The sequence below is a fragment of the Cibotium barometz genome, chromosome 3, assembly GCF_041138505.1.
Source record: "Cibotium barometz isolate CiBa-2024 chromosome 3, ASM4113850v1, whole genome shotgun sequence".
In the NCBI taxonomy this organism is placed as follows: domain Eukaryota; kingdom Viridiplantae; phylum Streptophyta; class Polypodiopsida; order Cyatheales; family Cibotiaceae; genus Cibotium; species Cibotium barometz.
The window spans coordinates 45,338,963-45,357,208 of record NC_141048.1 but is presented as its reverse complement, the minus strand read 5'-3'; the positions used below and the strand labels follow the sequence as shown (position 1 = coordinate 45,357,208).

General features: G+C 45.2%; 1 protein-coding gene across 2 annotated transcripts; it reads right to left on the bottom strand.

Moving 5' to 3' along the window:
• Positions 1 to 258: 258 nt before the first annotated feature.
• Positions 259 to 16,951, bottom strand: LOC147640130 (putative pentatricopeptide repeat-containing protein At3g15130). Of its 2 annotated transcripts, none has more exons than XM_086777461.1 (3): positions 16,693 to 16,951; positions 16,460 to 16,593; positions 259 to 3,097 (listed from the first exon to the last, which is right to left on the bottom strand). In XM_086777461.1, the coding sequence occupies exons 1-3, from the start codon at positions 16,732 to 16,734 to the stop codon at positions 1,129 to 1,131; spliced, it is 2,145 nt and encodes a 714-aa protein (XP_086633587.1). In that variant the 5' UTR covers positions 16,735 to 16,951; the 3' UTR covers positions 259 to 1,128. The 2 variants fall into 2 exon arrangements, with proteins under 2 accessions (XP_086633587.1, XP_086633596.1); XM_086777470.1 differs by having other exon boundaries at positions 16,460 to 16,594; positions 16,700 to 16,916.
• Positions 16,952 to 18,246: the final 1,295 nt, after the last annotated feature.

Here is an 18,246-nt window from a genome sequence, read left to right as displayed (position 1 = left end):
AAGAGACCACTGATGGCTCCCATGAAGGCAATCTGCTCCATCTAGAAAGTATAGTTGGCACGCGTTTTAAAAACATTTTGTACTTTTACATTTTGAAAACGTTTCGTACATATAGGGGGGGCAAAAGTGCCCAAAAATATCCCAAAGTTGGTCTAGAAACATGATAAAATCCTTGTTAATGTATAGTACGTGCAAAATTTTCCTATCTTTGTGATTGTCCGTCATGAAAATAACATTTTGCATTGGCAAACCTGATCCCTAATTTTTAACTCTCATTAAGATTTGAATAGATTTACAAATAGAGAGTCCACAGACCAAACTTCACTATTTAGTGCCTCCGAGGTGGTTTTCCTTGTTTCCTGTATAAGACATGTTGCTATTTGATAGCAACGGAAAAAAATGGAGCTGAAAAAAGAGGTACGAAACATACAAAACCTTGCATCCCTCTCATGGGGTTTTTTTTCCACTGCTTCAGTCCCTACAGAGGGTTGAAATGTGGTTCGCTTCATACAGATGTTTTCTTTTGACTAATAGAAGGATCTTTTCTTGCAAGAAAAAAACTTTTATGAACTGCATTCTTTGAACAGAACTCACCTGAGTGGGGATGGCTGGAGGAAGATTGTCTGAATGGATCCTCCGTTCGACATGCAAAACCTTTTGAGCCAAGTGTTTTCAAACAACATCAGTCTTCAAGTTACCCAAGAAAATGTCCCATCCAATGAAACAGGTAACCTCTTAGATATTGAGAACTGTTCCTGATGAGCCTTCTGACAGACAAGTCACCTTGTCTGAACAATCAACCCTTTCACGCCATGGATAACCACCAGCTCTCCGAATCCTTTACTGATAGTGATGGTGTGGTGCTTCCAACTGATGACCAGGTCGAATTGATGCATGAACATGAATGTAAAATGATGACCAGTGCCTGTAAGCTATGCATCCACTTCATGATGACTGAGGCAGTGTTCAAGTCTAAATTTGCAGCTGATCCAAGTCAATGGCCCACACGATGTGCAGCTAAAAAACAACTCATGATCAACAAGACCCACGATCCCAGTGTTAGTCAATGAAAATCACACTTGTTGAGTCTTGAAATAAATTTGTGCACAGATATAACGCCTGATGTGTTCAAAAGACCATATGTATGTAACCATGTCCACAAATGGCATCTTCTTCTTCACAAACAAATAAGGGCTTCAATATCGACTCTGTATGTGGGATATGGCCTCCTTCCTCCTTCAAGCAAGCATTCACACTTTTCAACTTGGAAGCAACACCATCGCTCATCTCTCCCACAGCAAATGCGTGTATCCGGCTGCTTACTTCAATCCAAGCCCTTGCAGGTTTTTTACAAACACCTGCCGACATTCTGAAGTTCTCAATCCTGGACACATCTTTCCATTCACCAATATCTGCATAAATATTTTCCATGAGCACATATGCAGAAGCATCATTGGGCTCCATTCTCATAAGACTATCAAAGCATCGCTTTCCACGCATTATGTCACCGTGGCTTCTGCAGGCATTTAGCAAAGACGTCCAGCCAACATTGCTTTCAAAAGGCATTCTCAGCAACATATTTTCTGCCTCATCTAGATGCCCCATCCTCCCAAGAAGATCAACCATGCAGGTGGAAAGCTCCACTGTGGGAATGATGCTGTAGTCTTCCAACATCGACTTGAAATATTGCCTACCCTCATTCACTAGGCCCTCACGACTGCATGCAACAAGAAGAGAAGCAAAGGTGGCCTTGTTAGGTTCCACACCATGCCGCTGCATCTCTTGAAAGCATTGCATTGCTTTTTGAGCATTATTTCGCTGGCCGTACCCATCAATCATGGCATTCCATGTTACAACGTCTCTTTTATGTAAACTGGCAAACGCTCTGTGAGCATCACCAAGACTACCGCATTTAGAATACATATCCACCAAGCATGTGCCAACAACCGCATCAGCTGCTTCTAGACCTCTTTCCTGAATCTGCAAATGCAGCTGCTTTCCCTGATGCAAAGCCCCAACACTCGTACATGCCTTTAGGAGGCACGCAAACGTAAAAGGATCAGCTGTAATCACGCCCTCCTGTTGCATACTCGAATACATGACGAGCGCTTCTTGGCCAAGCCCATACTGTACATATCCTGTAATCATAGAATTCCATGAGAGAACATCTCTTGTCTCTAATTTCTGAAAAACACTGCAAGCATCCTCTAAGCTACCACATTTTACAAACATATCCACCAAGCAGTTGCCAACAACTATTTCAGCTTCAAGATCTCTTTCCTGAACCTGCAGATGAAGCTGCTTTCCCTGCTGTAGATCTCCGACACTTGCGCATGCTTTTAGGAGGCAGGCAAATGTAAAGTGATCAGCTGGGCTTATACCCTCTTGTTGCATGCTTGCATAGAGGGTAAGGGCTTCCTGACCAAGTCCATGTTGGGCATATCCAGTGATCATGGAGTTCCACGTCACCACATCTCTAATGGGTAACTTGTCGAATACCCTACGAGAATCCCCTATGCTGCCACATTTAGAGTACAAATCCACGAGGCAATTTCCTATGTATACATCAGACTCAACCTCAGTCTGTACAGCATCCACGTGGACCTGCATGCCAGATTCCATGTCTGCTGCACTAACACAAGCTTTGAGGGCTGCCACATACACATAGTTGTTGGGCTTTGTCATCCTTGCCCATTGCATTTGTTGATACAGTTGTATTGCCTGCTTAGGCAGCCCATGTTCAGCATGTGCAGAAATGATGGAGTACCACATATAGGTGTCTGGTGCATCCACAGCGGTGAACACAAGCAGTGCTTCTTGCAATTCTCCATAGGAGGCATACATGCGCAAGATGTGATTGGCCAAAAATGTGTGCGACTCATTCCCAGTCTTGAGTGCAAGGGCATGTACACGTCTGCCTTGGATGAGATCCTTCTTTGCAATGCATCTTTGGAGAATACTGTACAAGAGATTTCTCGGAATAAAGGACCCTTGCAGCACTAGCAAGTCTAAAGCTTCAATGGCCTCATTGAGCCGTAATTCCTTAAATACTTTGTTCCCAGTCCCGAACTGTCGATCCTCTTCATGCCTCACCACTCTGCAAGGTAGTAACAAAGATGAATTTGTATCTTTCCTCCTCATGCCTTGCCAGTCTACAAAATTCATAGAACCTTTTGTCTTCACCTATCACAATATCTGGTTCCAAAATTCCTAGCAACTCAAGGGAAACTCTAATTTCAATTAAACTAGTTTAAATGGGCTGAGGAAATATTCCTATGGTTTTAAATTAGTTACAAACAAGGAGGAGGATGTTACAGAGAAGAGGAAGAGAATAGAGAGAGAGAGAAGAGGAGGATGTTACAGAGAAGAGGAAGAGAATAGAGAGAGAGAGAAATAAAGAAAGAAAGAAAGCTGTCTTAACGTCTACTAGAGGCCGAACTCGACCTATGAGAGAAATCAATGTACAACTGTCATGTTAGAAGTCATCTCCTGTCCAGTTTTATACACCAGGGCCTTTGTTGTGGGTGTGCCCGCCCTTATGAGGTGTTTTCCCATTTTTCCCCACACTCCGTATTTTTCCCCTATTTTTTCCCATTTTTTCTGAGGCTTGGGAGGGCTGCCAGGTGATGCCAGGAGCACTCTGAAGCTGGCCGACTGGATCTACATCAGTCGTGGGCTGTCAGAGTGCTGGCCGACTTGTTCTGTGTAGGCGGAGGCATCTGTATGCTGGCCGACTGCCTGTATGCAGTCGTGGGACATATTTATCAGTCGTGGGCTTCTCTTCAGCTGGCCGACTGCCCTCTAGGGGGGTATTTATAGGACCCCAGCCCCCATACCTCATTTGTATCATATTCGGGATCTTCTTGTGTATATAGAGCAGAGTTACACGCCTACATCTGTCTCTCTCTTGTGCTGTTTTTCTGCCTGCGTTTTTGCTCGTGTTCCCAGATTTGGTCATCATCTCCGCTGCATATTCTGACATGGTATCAGAGCCCTAGGCTCTAGATAGGTCTTGGGATTTGTGTGAGCAAGAGGGGGCTGCTTTGTGGCTGATTGGTGGACTGTTTTGGGCTGATCGGGAAGAGGAGAAGCAAGAGGAAGGCGGGCTGATTTGCTGGACAGCCACTTGCAGGTATTATTTCTTCTTTGTTCCCACCCACCCACCCTTTTCAGAGTACATCCCCGCTATGGCAGATCTGTTTGAGATGGCCGAGAGACATGTGAAGATCCCGACACTCCCCACGTTTCCGGTGGACCGTCAGTTGGACGGGAGCAACTACGGCATATGGAAGGTGATGATGGAATCCGTTCTGGAGTCCTACGATCTCGCCGATTTCGTCGTTGTTGGTGTTCCACGGCCGGAAGTAGAGGAAGGGGAGTTACCGTCAACCCGAAAGGACCGGGAGGCCCAGACGCAGATGTGGGATCGCGTCAACGCCAGGGTCCGTTCATTTATCTTCCTCAACTGCACACCACAGGTAATCAATCATGTAAAGCACATGACGCTGGCCAGAGGTATATGGCAGCATTTGGCTTCTCTGTACAACAGGGTATCACCCATGAAGAGGATTTCTTTGGAAGTACAGATGCGGGTTATGAGCCCTGCAAAGTCGTCGACGATGCGGGAGCATATTAACAAGCTGCAGGCTCTTCAGCAGGAAGTTCTCCAGGCTGGGAAGGAGATATCGTCAGAGGACATGGCCATAACGTTGCTGTCACATTTGCCCTCTTCGTACTCAGCATTTTATTCGTCGTTGATTACCAGTGGCAGGCTCAGCACCATCACATGGGAGGAGCTTGTGCCCATGGTCCTGGACCAGGAGGAACGATTCACGAACCCTCCTCAGGGTGGAGGTTCGGAGGCCTTTACTGGCCAACGGTCGAAAGGCCGTAACTCGGGCAAGGAGAAGGCTTCATCGGAGAAGTCTTCTGAGAAGATGTCCGACGCTGACCGCAAGAAGCTAAAGGCAGAGAGGACCTGTAATGATTGTGGCGAGAAAGGCCACTACTGGAGGCAGTGTCCCAAGCGGAAGACCGAGAAGGGTGAAGACTCCTCAGCAATCATGAAGACTCCGGCTTTTGTGCACCTAGAGGTGATGGACACCGATGCTTCATTTTCTTCAGGCAGGGAGGAGATTGGAGGACTCTCCGCAACGGATACTCGGGAGTGGATTCTCGATAGTGGTGCTTCCAGGCACATGACTCCTTCCCGTTCCGGTTTACAGGATCTCTGCAGGCTTTCTGGTCATATTCTTACTGGGGATACGTCCACTATCCCAGTTCACAGTGAGGGCAGGATGGAGATAGTTCCCGATGGCAGAGGGGGGAAGCATTCCTCCCAGGTGTTGTATGTTCCGGCACTTGGTTTTCATCTGTTGTCAGTGCATCAGGTTTGCAAGACTGGCGTACGGGTGGAGTTTGATGAGCATTTTGTTGCTCTCCGGGACAAAGCAACAGGCCAAGTGGTTTGGGAAGGGGGAGTGGAGAATGGAGTCTACAGGCTTTCAGCACTCTCTCTCCCAGGTCCTCAAGATTGTGATGAGTGGCAGTGTGGTAATAGCTACTCAGGTGTGGATACGCTGCAGGTACGGGCTTTCCGGGACCAGATGGTGGATAGCATACCAGTAGATGGCAGCAGTTGGCAGGAACTTTCCAGTACTGAGGTTGGTAGTTCTTGTGTTCGTGAGTCAGAGGAAGCTGAACAGGTCACTTATGCTCTGATGTCTCGTCGTGTTCGGGACATAGAACTTCCAGTAGTTGAGGATGTTCTTTCCACGGGGACCTTTCGGAAAGCCAGGCAGGTGACAGGTGCTTACTTGCAGAAGGAGGTGGTTTCTCCAGGCTTTGTGGTTCCGGATTCAGAGGGGGTTGTTGACAGGTTTCATCAGGTTTCCAGGACTTGCTTGTGCACCGTAACAGGTGTTGATCCTTGTGAGCAGTGTGATGTCTCAGTGATTCAGAAGCTGTATGGTTCATGGATCTGGTTGATGGACACCGGATTGGACGGGAGCTTCCTGATGAGGCAGTTGAGCTCTTGGTTGCAGATGTCTCTTTGGGAGGCAGGATTGCGTTTCCTGTGGTTTCTGCGGCATGCGAAGGATCATGGACTCTTGTACACAGGAGGGGGATTGTTGGATGGAGTTCGACTCCACGGTTGGAGTGACTCGGTTTGGGGAGGAGATCCGGACACGAGGAGATCTACTTATGGCCCAGGAGCAGTTTTACGGAGCAGGAGGAGGTTTCATTGCAGGTTTGGGCTTCCACTGGAGGAACCCATGGTCATCCAGAGGCACTTTGTTCGTGAACAGATTGTTGCTGATGACATCTTGCTGGAGTTCTGTTCGACGGAGGACAGTACGGTGGACCTCTTCACGAAGTCGCTCTCAGGATTTGCTCAGGCGGCACCCCAGCTCCCAGTGGTTGGTCACACAGCCAGGAGCTGAGAGGGGGTGTTAGAAGTCATCTCCTGTCCAGTTTTATACACCAGGGCCTTTGTTGTGGGTGTGCCCGCCCTTATGAGGTGTTTTCCCATTTTTCCCCACACTCCGTATTTTTCCCCTATTTTTTCCCATTTTTTCTGAGGCTTGGGAGGGCTGCCAGGTGATGCCAGGAGCACTCTGAAGCTGGCCGACTGGATCTACATCAGTCGTGGGCTGTCAGAGTGCTGGCCGACTTGTTCTGTGTAGGCGGAGGCATCTGTATGCTGGCCGACTGCCTGTATGCAGTCGTGGGACATATTTATCAGTCGTGGGCTTCTCTTCAGCTGGCCGACTGCCCTCTAGGGGGGTATTTATAGGACCCCAGCCCCCATACCTCATTTGTATCATATTCGGGATCTTCTTGTGTATATAGAGCAGAGTTACACGCCTACATCTGTCTCTCTCTTGTGCTGTTTTTCTGCCTGCGTTTTTGCTCGTGTTCCCAGATTTGGTCATCATCTCCGCTGCATATTCTGACATCAATGTCTTCTGAATGTCCAAAAAAAAAGGACAAAATGAACATGAAATAAAGTATGAAAGTACTGAGCTAGTGGGGGGGTGTGATGGATGGAGCACTACTGCTAGAGGCTCAGTATGCAACCTATATGTGTAGGGTATACAAGATTGCAATGCAGATCTGTCTAGCTCCAACCAGTACCATAATGGGGGTGTAATATGTGATACATAGGCGATGGCGAGGCAAAAATACCTCGGAGCATGGTCTCCGGGTGTGAGTGTAAGTGAGCTAGCCGCTCCTGGATATGGTGCTCATGTCGAGCCCGTATCTCTGTGATCTCCCTCTGATGTAGTCTGGGAGTCTGGTAGCTTGGTGCTCTCGGTCTCCGTCTGGCTCGGAGGTCCGCAGCGCGCTGGAGACTGGTTGAGCTCGCACTACTGCTAACCCTCCCTTTTGGGCCCCCGCCTCTGCCCAGCTGCCGCCCACTACCCCCGCTTCTCCCTGCTGCCCCTCTGCCACCTTCACTTCCTACTGCCCCCGCCTCAGCCCTGTTGCCCCCTGCTTCCCTTGCTGCACCCCACCTCTGCCTCCTGCTTCTTTCCCTGTTCCCTCCACTTTGTTATTCCTTCAGCAGCTGTTTTTTTATCGGATTCAAGTCAGCCGCCCACCATTGATTGGCCTTATGGCTTTCGCCACAGCCAATCCCTCTTCACCCCCACAAGCGGGGAGAATCGTCAATTTCCTGCAAGACGAGCTCACCTCTCTCCAACATGACATTGACATCGAGGTCCAAACCACCCTTATCACGAGGGTTCATGCCTCCCACCCCTCTCACCTTTCTCTCTCCGGAAACTACTTCTCCCTAGGAAGATCTTCTTCTTTCAATACCAGGTGCGCTTTGATTCAATGGTGGAGGATCGACGCCTTACCCCAGTCTCATTGTGGTTCCCTGCACTTCCTCGGTCTTATTGGAAGCTCTTAGCTTCCATAGGGGCATCCTTTGGTCAAGTTTTAGAGGTACCGGCCCTTCCGGGCTCTCCCACCTCAGGTTCCGCGGCTATTACCGCCACTTAATGGAGTACCCCAAGTTTTTGGGCTTGTTCCTGATGCATTGATTACTCAGGATCATATCATGCTTTAGACCTAACAGCTCTCACTTTCACCGAAGGATGGAGATTGCAGGCAAACCTGACCAATGTCGGATTTGTCGTCAACAAGGCCACATTGCTAGAGATTGTCCTAGATCGAGAGGACACGCTAGGAGGCGGCGTGGTCCTACCCAACAGATGCCTCCAACAACTACCCAAACTCCAGTTGCCCATGTGCCCCAACAGACCACACAACGTTGTGTTGTGGTTAGCGCAGGGTCACGGCGGCGAAACGCGTTTCACTTCCCCTAAAACGCGAAACGTGAAATGTGACCCAAACGTTTCAGTCGTGGATTGAAACGTGCAATGTTTCAGGGCAACATAGCGTTAAAATTGAGAGGAAAAAAAAAAGTTGCTGCGAACCAAATTTCAAGGGCGCCACTCAACCTGCTTCTATCATGTCTTCTCTCTCGTCTGCAGCAGCAAGGTAACCCTCTCTCTCTCTCATGAGATTATCAGAGCCGAGATGGGAGCACCACTGATCGTAGTCGAGGCTCTTGCCAGATCAGTGTCCTTCATTCATAGCACCTGGGAGCTTCCCCGACACCGGTATGCACGACTTGCTTTAGAGTCCTCTCATCAGCTAGCCATGGAGGGAGACACTTCATGTTGGTATGCGCAAATAGCATCCTGGTTTGAGCTCCATGGGTTCAGTTTAGACAGACTTCCACCCTTCCAGTACTCTCTGGAGGCACCTTCTCTCACCTTGACACATTCTGAGATTAGTAGAGTCATCAGACAGGACCTCATTCAGTTGGAAACTAGGAGGACATGGCTAGAGCCCTCACAGGAGTTGGGGACGAAGATGGCTTTCTATAGAGACCATCTTCTCTGCACCACTGAGGATGGCTTTATACTTAGACCGAGCTACATGGATGCCCATCTGTCTCATGGATTGAGGTGCGCCATTGGGCAGATCCGCACCTCTTCACATCAGTTAGAGATAGAGACAAGCAAATTTAGAGGCATACCTCCAAGGGATAGGATTTGTCAGATTTGTTGGATAAAGCCAGAGACGGAGGAGCACTACATCTGTCGCTGCACATATTATGAGATTCGAGGGCGCTACCATTGCCTTTTCAGAGAGGGATTTGGACCACTGGCTAGAGTCATGGACTATTGTGATCAGCGATGCTTGGGTTTTTATCTCCTGGAGATCCGCAGGCTCAGAGAGTCCATTATCAGGAGCAGATGCCCACTCCACACAGAGACAGATTACTGACTTCTTTAGAGGGACTACCCGGGAGGACACACAGCCGACAGCCCAGCAGTGGGCACCCTATGGGACTCTAGTTGAGAGAGCTATCCAGTTGGACAGATCCAGACGCCCGAGGGTTCACGGATCCTCACATCGGAGACGGTGCCTACACCGGAGGATTCAGGGCATCATTGCAAGGCATCAGGCTCGTCCGACCAGGCATCTCACTATGGCAGATATCAAGGCCATCCGGCAAAGACCCGTGCTAGAGCTCCTAGGATGATTACCACTCCACCCATATACTGTTGTACTCACTGCCACTTTTGTACTCCCCCATATTCATGTATTCATATATCCATGTACTCATGTACACTAGTAGCATTAGCTTCCCACTCTCCCTAGTTGCTCCTTCCGGATGCTCCCTACTGATGTATTGTAGGGCTAGATACTTACCTTCAGTTCTTTCTTTTCTTTTTCAGACAATGTATCAGATGTCACATGGTTGTAACTTTGGTCTCATAGGTCACTTTGGCCTTTTGAAGACATTAATATAACATTTCGTTTCATTTCTCACCCCTCTCTCTCTCTCTCTCTCTCTCTCTCTCTCTCTCTCTCTATTCATGAATACAGTGAACTCTTTCTCTTGTTTTTTTTTGCAGAAATTGAAATTAAAACAAAGGGTTCTCCCTGTAGCTTTTTTTGGCAGAAATTGATTTTTTTTTTATGGCTACCAAAATTTGGTAAAATGGGAAAAACCCCCAAATTTGGGTATCGAATTGAATGCCCATTTTAGAAAATTCAAAAATGGGCATTCAATTTGATTCCAAATTTGGGGATTTTGTCCAATTTGGAACAAAATCCCCTAATTGGTTGCCCAATTCAAGCAATCCCAAATTGGTCGCCCAATTCTACCAATTTGAGGGTTTGGGCAAAACCCCCAAATTCTAGTTTGATGCCAAGAGGCCTTGGATTTAGAAAGGGCTATTAGACGTAGACTAGTTGCCTTACAAAGAGAGCACAAGAAACATCCTCATGCTCACTGGGTTGCAGACTCTTTATGTACTGTTAGGGCAGAGCTTCATCACACTCTTGAGCAACGTACGCAGTACTGCTACCATGCCCAAGAATCTTTTTGGACCCAGATGGGTGGCGAATGCAACAAACATTTCTTTGCTACTCACGGCCCATCTCATGCCAGAGTTAGTGTCACGCAGTTGCAGGATTCACATGGCACTCTTCATTCCTATCCTCTTATGGGGTTAGACAAATTGCCACTGATTTCTATCACCAGCTTCTTGGCGCCGAGCCTCATTCTGACTTGAGACACAGCGCACGAAGGAAGGTTTGGATTACTAAGGAGGTGTGTGCCGTTCTGGATGCCCCTTTCTCTATGGAGGATTTCAGTCATGCTCTTCATGCCTTACCTCATGGTAAGTGTCCAAGGGAGGATGGTCTCTCCCCTGATTTTTTCATTACTTTTTGGGATGAGATTGGGGCAGAGATCACATCGGCCCTCCAAGAGATGTGGGACACAAGTTCTATGCCTTCTTCTCTCACTGAGGGGCTTATCTTCCTTCTCCCTAAGAGTGGGGATAAGACCTTGATTAGATAGTGGAGACCTATCACCTTACTTGGGACTGCTAAGGCAATGAGCATTAGACTGCAGCCAATTTTGCAGGATGTCATTCATGATACTCAGGATGGATTCTTACACGGAAGGAGCATCTTTGATAACATTTTCTCATTCTGGGAAGCCATGGAATCGGCCAAAGCGAGTAATCAGCCTTTAGCCGTTCTGCTTTTGGATTTTGAGAAGGCTTATGATGATAGAGTGGATTGGGACTTCCTTGAGGGTGCTCTTAGCCATATGGGTTTCTCTCAAAAATGGATCAGGGGAGTTTTATGTATATATCGTGATGCCCATAGTAGTGTGCTAGCTTGCAGAGATAGAGGAGAGCGGTTTCAGATCTCTCGCTCAGTACAAAAAATTAAGCTGATATCCATTGCCATAAGAGAACTATCTCCTTCTTAGATCTACAAGGAAACAAAGTCTAAGGGATTGGAACCTCTAGGTCCCCTTTAGCCCCATTATTATATATCATAGTCGCAGAGACCATGAGCATCTTCCTCCGCTCCACTGCTGGTATTTTTGGATTAAGGTTGCCTCTTTGTAGTCAGGAGGAGCTAGTTGACTCTGAGTTAGCTGATGACACAACCATGTTCTCTATGTCCTTCCGGGTAGCACTAGAGTCTGGAAGAGTTTTGTTTGGCAACAGGGGCCCCTCATTAATTGGCACAAATCTGTTGGTTTTTGGATTAGCGACTCACCGAGAGTTGCTTGGGGTGTAGACCTTGGTTTTACTTTGTCACATGCACTCTGCACTGTAGTGCATAGTGACAAGATGACTCATCATCATCAGTGCAACATTGTACATTATTAGTATCCTTTAGGATGATAATTATCGTACGCCGTGACCCCATTGTAATCCTCAGTCCAAGATAAGTAAGACACGAGCTACGTAGGTCATTTCTCAACCTTAGACAATTAGTCAGTCAGTCCAAGTCCCTTAACCCACTTGAAGAGATGCATTCATGCATGTAGAGTCAATAGAAGCCTTAGGGTTTGCATTAGAAAGCACTCTGCATAATGCATAGCATTCATCCATTGCATATAAACCATTGTAGAAGCCTACAGATAACATCTAGCATTTATTAGGATTTATCCATTATTTTTCCCATCATTTATAGCATTTAATGGGCATTTTTACATTATTTATCCATTTATGCAAGACAGGATGCAGTCGGCCAGCTCTGTAGCCAGCCGACCAGCATCAAGTCTCCATATAAATAGTTGAGCATATCATTCATATCATATTCAACCTTGAAGACCTCAACGCTTGGAGCCTTCAGCACAAGGAGCATAAGCGATTGGAGAATTCAGCACATCATCCATCAGCGTTTCATCCATCAGCATATAGAAGCATCAACGCTTGAGCATTTAGCCTGCATTCCGCAAAACGCAGCGTCTACAGCATTCAGCCCTACAGAGTACCTTGCGTTTTCAGCATTCATACAGTTTTCAGCATCCTTGATTGCATCATTTTGCTACAGCCACTTGGTGAAGGTATAACTCAGCATTCATACTCATTTTCGGCATTCATACATAACCTAGAATAGTCCCAATCAACCCCTTCTCTCAGCCTCAAATTTGCAGCCTTCCTACATCCATTGGGAAGAGTGCATAGGCTCGAGATTGGTCATCATTGGTGCTTCTACAGCCGTGTACAGTTCAGCCTTACTCTTGGTCCTCCGAGATCTTGCGTTTGGCTTATCGTCAATCCAAAGTCAGTCTCTTCAAAGTAATAAAGCAAATACTATTCCAGTAACGGGATAGGAAGCCCTTCAATGGGTAATTCGGGACCCCATACGGTGTACAGTTTCTCTCTCTCTCTCTCTCTCTCTCTCTCTCTCTCTCTCTCTCTCTCTCTCAAATCTCTTAAAGTTTGAAGTCATAAAGTGGATTGCTAAACTCGCGAAACTCAAGATACAGAAGACGATGTGAGCATTTGTGTGACAGGATCCATAGTTACGAATACTTCCGTTGCATGTTACATACTTGGATCAGTAGGATGCACTACTAGATATTTGGGATGCCAAGTTGGGGGAGAAATAAGGTTGGGGTTGATATTTCTCTTGCACAGCAGTTTGCTCCAATACTCATGAGTATTCAGGAAAGCTTCTTCATTGGAGCTCCAAGAGATTGGCATTAGTGTCTAGAGCATTGGTGGCTAATCAAGGCTTGCATGGCTTGGTTTATTGCCTCTTGTTGGTGCTTCTCTCGTGCGTGCATTGGTCAATTACGTAGGTTGATCTGCAATGTTCTTTGGCCGGGTTTGGATGGCACCACAGACACACGTGCCAAGGTAGCTTGGCTCACAATCATTTAGCCCAGATGAGGGGAGGCTGAATATTATTGATCCGGATGTTTAGTGCACGGCATTGCTTTGCAAACTTGTGGTCAGAGGTTTTCTACCAAGCACTGAGCCTTGGAAGGATTTTTTCTTATTTCGGATTTTCGAATGTACACCCCGTGTTGGGAGAGATTGGCTGCCTAGCACACGGTTTTTGTTCATGGAGGCAGATATCACGGCACCATCTTCCCCTCTTATTGTAGCCATTGTCAAAGCATGGAGAAGCATGAGACCATTCTTGCGACAGAGACTTCCTAGGTCTTTGGATGAGGCTGACCGACAACCTATTATGTGGAACGAGCTCATTAGATATGAGGCCGGTCAGCCACTTGGTGCGTCTTGTTACATGCAGTGGTCAAGATGGGAGAGATGTGCATACATAGTTCTTGCTTGGAAGACCTTTAAGACTCTTCCGGTGGATCGGAGAGCCGAGAGCTGCATCCATTCAACATCTTAGGGACTCTCACATACGTATTAATCAGTTTGATGCAGTTCTACCACATGAGTGGCTCTCTGGGACCTTTCATGGAGATTATCATCAGAGATGGCTGGGAGTTTTTATTAGGATAGGCATACCTCTGCAAGTCATTGCTCTCCCAAGCTAGGAGACTGCAAATTATATTATCTATTCTATCATGCCTAGAGGGAGATTGAGGAGATGTAGCATGGAGGGGATCATCCCAAATACCAAGCTTAGTCCAGTGAGAATTGTTGGTCGTTCGGGGAAGCACTGATTCATTGATCCTTCTCCTCATATAGTGACTCATGGCTCTTGGTGTATGTGGCTGTATGGTGGCAGTCCTATCAGATATCTTCAGTGGAATCCAGGTGAGTGGGAGTGGATTAATGCCTCTGACCCATTCAAAAGCCTTCCCTTTTTCAGTTTCACGGTCTGAATGCCAAGCTTCTCATCACTCGACAAATGCATAGGATCCCTACTCTCAGGCCTCATTGGGAGAGTTATGACATCTCTCCAGTGATACATACAACGCAGATATTGGCATAGGCTTTGACATTCATTCAAAAGGAGCCACATCTTTTGATTATTTTTACATAGTGATCTCCCCACCAATCACCAATCAGTGGAGATCGGTTTTCAGTGTAGCACCTGCTTACCCAAGATGTGCGGCAAATTTTGACACACTATATATATATATATATATACATATATATACATATATACATATATATACATATATACATATATATACATATATACATATATATACATATATACATATATATACATATATACATATATATACATATATAGCATTGTTTATGGAGATGCAACACTGCACAACGTATTTCGAGTTCTATAGCCCAACTTATGGGCAAATTAAGTAGCCGTGCTATGCATGTTACTTAGGGGGCAGTTGCTTGGCTTTTCCAATCTAGTCCGCATGCCATCAAATCAAACCAAATAGTAGCAAAATCAACATCCATATACAAATGCAAAAAGTCTCCATGAGAGGCAACCGAGATAGCCGCTACATACGGATTTCATGACAATGCATCTGCCACTACATTCTTCTTTCCTAGGGTTTACAAGATCTAAAAATTAAACATAGAGAAAATTAGCCATCCTTTTATGCTTCTCTAACAATTTAATTTGAGTAAGAAAATACCTCAAACTCTAGTGATCTGGCTTCACAGTGAAATCAGCCCCAAGAAGGTAATGTTTCCATCTGGTTAGTGCATGAATTACAACCAGGAGCCCTTTCTCATAAATGCCAAGAGAGAGCTCTACATCATGCAGTCTATGGTTCTCATAAGCCACAGCATGTTCCTCTTGATTTAGGACAGCTCCTATGCAGTTTCCAGATGCATCACATTCCACATTGAATGGCTTTTGTAAACCTGGAATGATCAACACTAGACCATGTGTAGTTACATCTTTCAATTTGAGGAATGCATCTCTCTCTACATCAATCCATTTAAATATAGCCTTCTTCTTTGTCAAGTCATACAAAGGAGAAGCAATCCATGCAAAGTGCCAAATGAACCTCCGATAGTAAGAGCATAATCCAAGAAAACTACGGATCTCATGCACCGATTTCAATTTAGGCCAATTCTAATCACATCAATCTTTGCAAGATTCATCCGCACTCCGTCTTTGACCACTATATGTCCAAGATAGTGTATCTCTGACAAGAAGAACTCACTCTTCTTTGCATTTATGAAGAGTTTATGCTTATGGAGTTCTTCAAAAGCAATAGTCGTAACTTTTCTATGAAAAAAGTGATACAGACATTGCCATTTTCATTCATAGAGGTATTGCACAGCATGGTTTGTTGCAAGATGTCCCTCACTCACATTATACACCCCCTAGATATCAGTTGGGAGATTGTTGCCAGTATTACAGCATGGCAAATTTGGAGAGCTACATGCACATAGGCTATTGAGGGTGACGAGATTTTTTAGTCTCAGCACATTAGCACTATATGGGGTGATATCATCCATACTCTCATGGCTACTTGGGCTCGTATTTAGGGGTCCTCTCATTCCGTGCAAGCAAAGCGCGTTGTATTTATGCGGGAGTGGAACCATGGCATTTTCTTTTCCGCTAGTCCCACAGATCTTTCATGGCACCATGATGCTCCTCAATGGTTGAGATCACCTTACATATTGGGGTGATTCTATTCTATTCCGGCTTATAGCCATGCTTGTATGCTTTTTTCATACTTAATAGAAATCTCTTCCCTGAAAAAAAAAAAGATTCTCCTGTTGTTAACTATAATGTTTTTTTTAAAGCGTTTACCTTAGACGCTTTAAACCATTTAACTGATTGTACTACCCCTAAATAGACACACACACCATAAATAAAGAGGCATAAATATGAACATGTTATAAACGTGTGTGATTCATACATTCTATACATATGTATATGTCAATGCATCTTTATGAACATAAGCATAAATGTGTATACCATCCATAGATGTGTGCTACATGTATAATATGTACATTGTATATGCCTTTATAAACGGTATGCCCGTTCATGTAAATGTGTGCACAAGCATACACACACACATCCAGATGCATACAATCAATCATACAAAAAAATGATGATTTCATATATACATGGCATCCAAGAGCGTGAAATGGGACCGAACACACAAAGATAAGATGTCTTTGGAGTGCCTCTACAGTGGGTAGCATGAGGCGTAAAGCAACAAGAGATGGGTGTGGATGAGAGGAGTGTGCACCTCCGTGAAGAGTCTTCGATACTGACGACATGGTGCAAAGCAGGATGGTATGATGCATCAACAGCCTTATTTGACGGCTCTGATTCTCCCTCGAGCCAAGAGTCCAGGTACTTGGGGCAAAAATCGTTAGATCTCTGCAACATGACCACACTAGCATCAAATGAAGTGGCAATTATGGACATGGCAGAGACATAGGAAGTGTCATCACACAAAGGGGAAAAAAACCCACGTACCTTATGCACTAGCTTCTCAGCAACTGCATGCCGCCGTGACATAAGAGCATGATGGTTGCTTCAAGGCAACAAAAGCCTTACAACGACCTTATATTTCTTGAGAAGAGCCCTCTATCTCTCTCTCCTTATAAAGGCCATGATCCACCCGAGTTCTAAGTCCCACCGTTGGTCGTATATGCCCTAGTGTTGCATTCTACTGACATTAATACCTCTCTCTCTCTCTCCATTATCTATGTTTATGCTGGGAGTAGAATGTCTTGAGAAGAGTCTTTATATTCTATTATATATATTAAAAATTAAAATGATAGACTGGGGAAGTAAAGTCTTTAATAATCTTGCCAACAGGCTCTACCCCAAATGGTAACACCCTCCCTCTCCATGGAGGCACATGCACAAGTCAAATTCTAGCACTCTCTCTTCTTCCACAAGAATTACTTTTAACTTTGCATATAAGAAATTATGAATTTTGGTGCATTTACAAATGCAAGCAAAACTAAGCACGACTTGCAAACGAACAGAGATGGAGAATAATAGTGAATTACAACTATAAAAAGTTGATTATTATATATGGTTCCTATTTTCCACTCATGTGCTCCAAAGAAAGGAGCTTTTGATGGTATGGAAAAAAAGTAATAAGATGGATGCACAAACAATGAAGGTAGATGAATGAACAATGAACAGTTGCATATATAGACTCTTAAGGGTTTTCTAAGCAAGCCAAGCACTCATGGTCAAGTCTAACTTCACCTAGCTTACCATACCACCCGGGCTCCTAGACTCATTTAGACTTGTATGGATAATGTTAAGCTTATGCAACCAAACCATGACATGTCCTGAGAATAATTCTTTCAACCCTTAGTGTGGTTAAATATGGGAATATTAGGGTGCACATATGTGTAACCCTTTTGGCAATGAGCCAAACCTATCTAAGCCGTCTATGAACCATTTATGTGGCCCCAAATGGTCACCATCTAATGTCTAGATCAGGTCTTGTGAAGCATCTTGCCTACTTAGCCATGGCCACCATTTGCTGATGCCTAAATCAGATCCTATCAGGCATTACTTAGCCATGGCAACTCCTTATCAACTAAGCCTCGTAAAAGAGAGCTAGCCTCAGTACTCATGTAGTTACAAAGAGGGGGAAGCAATGATTTCCAACACTCTCCCTCAATGTCCACCGGTGAACTACCTCTTTAATCCAATGCTAACTTGTTAAAGATATTATTGCAAAATTTCTCTTTGTGAAGATGTCTACACAATTATTAGTTGTTGGGCAATATACAATCTTAACCTTCTCTATCCAAGATAAGCTCATGCACAAAGTGATATACCATCTCAACTTCTCTTATTGTGCTTTGTATGAGCATGGAACACAAGATTTTTTGCAATTGTCGTGAATTTATGGTTGTTGCAACTTTGTTGGCTACCCTTGCACTATTCCCATGTCTCCCAAAGTTATCATCAACCACATTACCTTGCATGAATCGAAGCAAGCCACCTTGTACTTAACCTCCATGTATGAAAGGGCCATAACTAGTTGCTTTTTGTTAATCC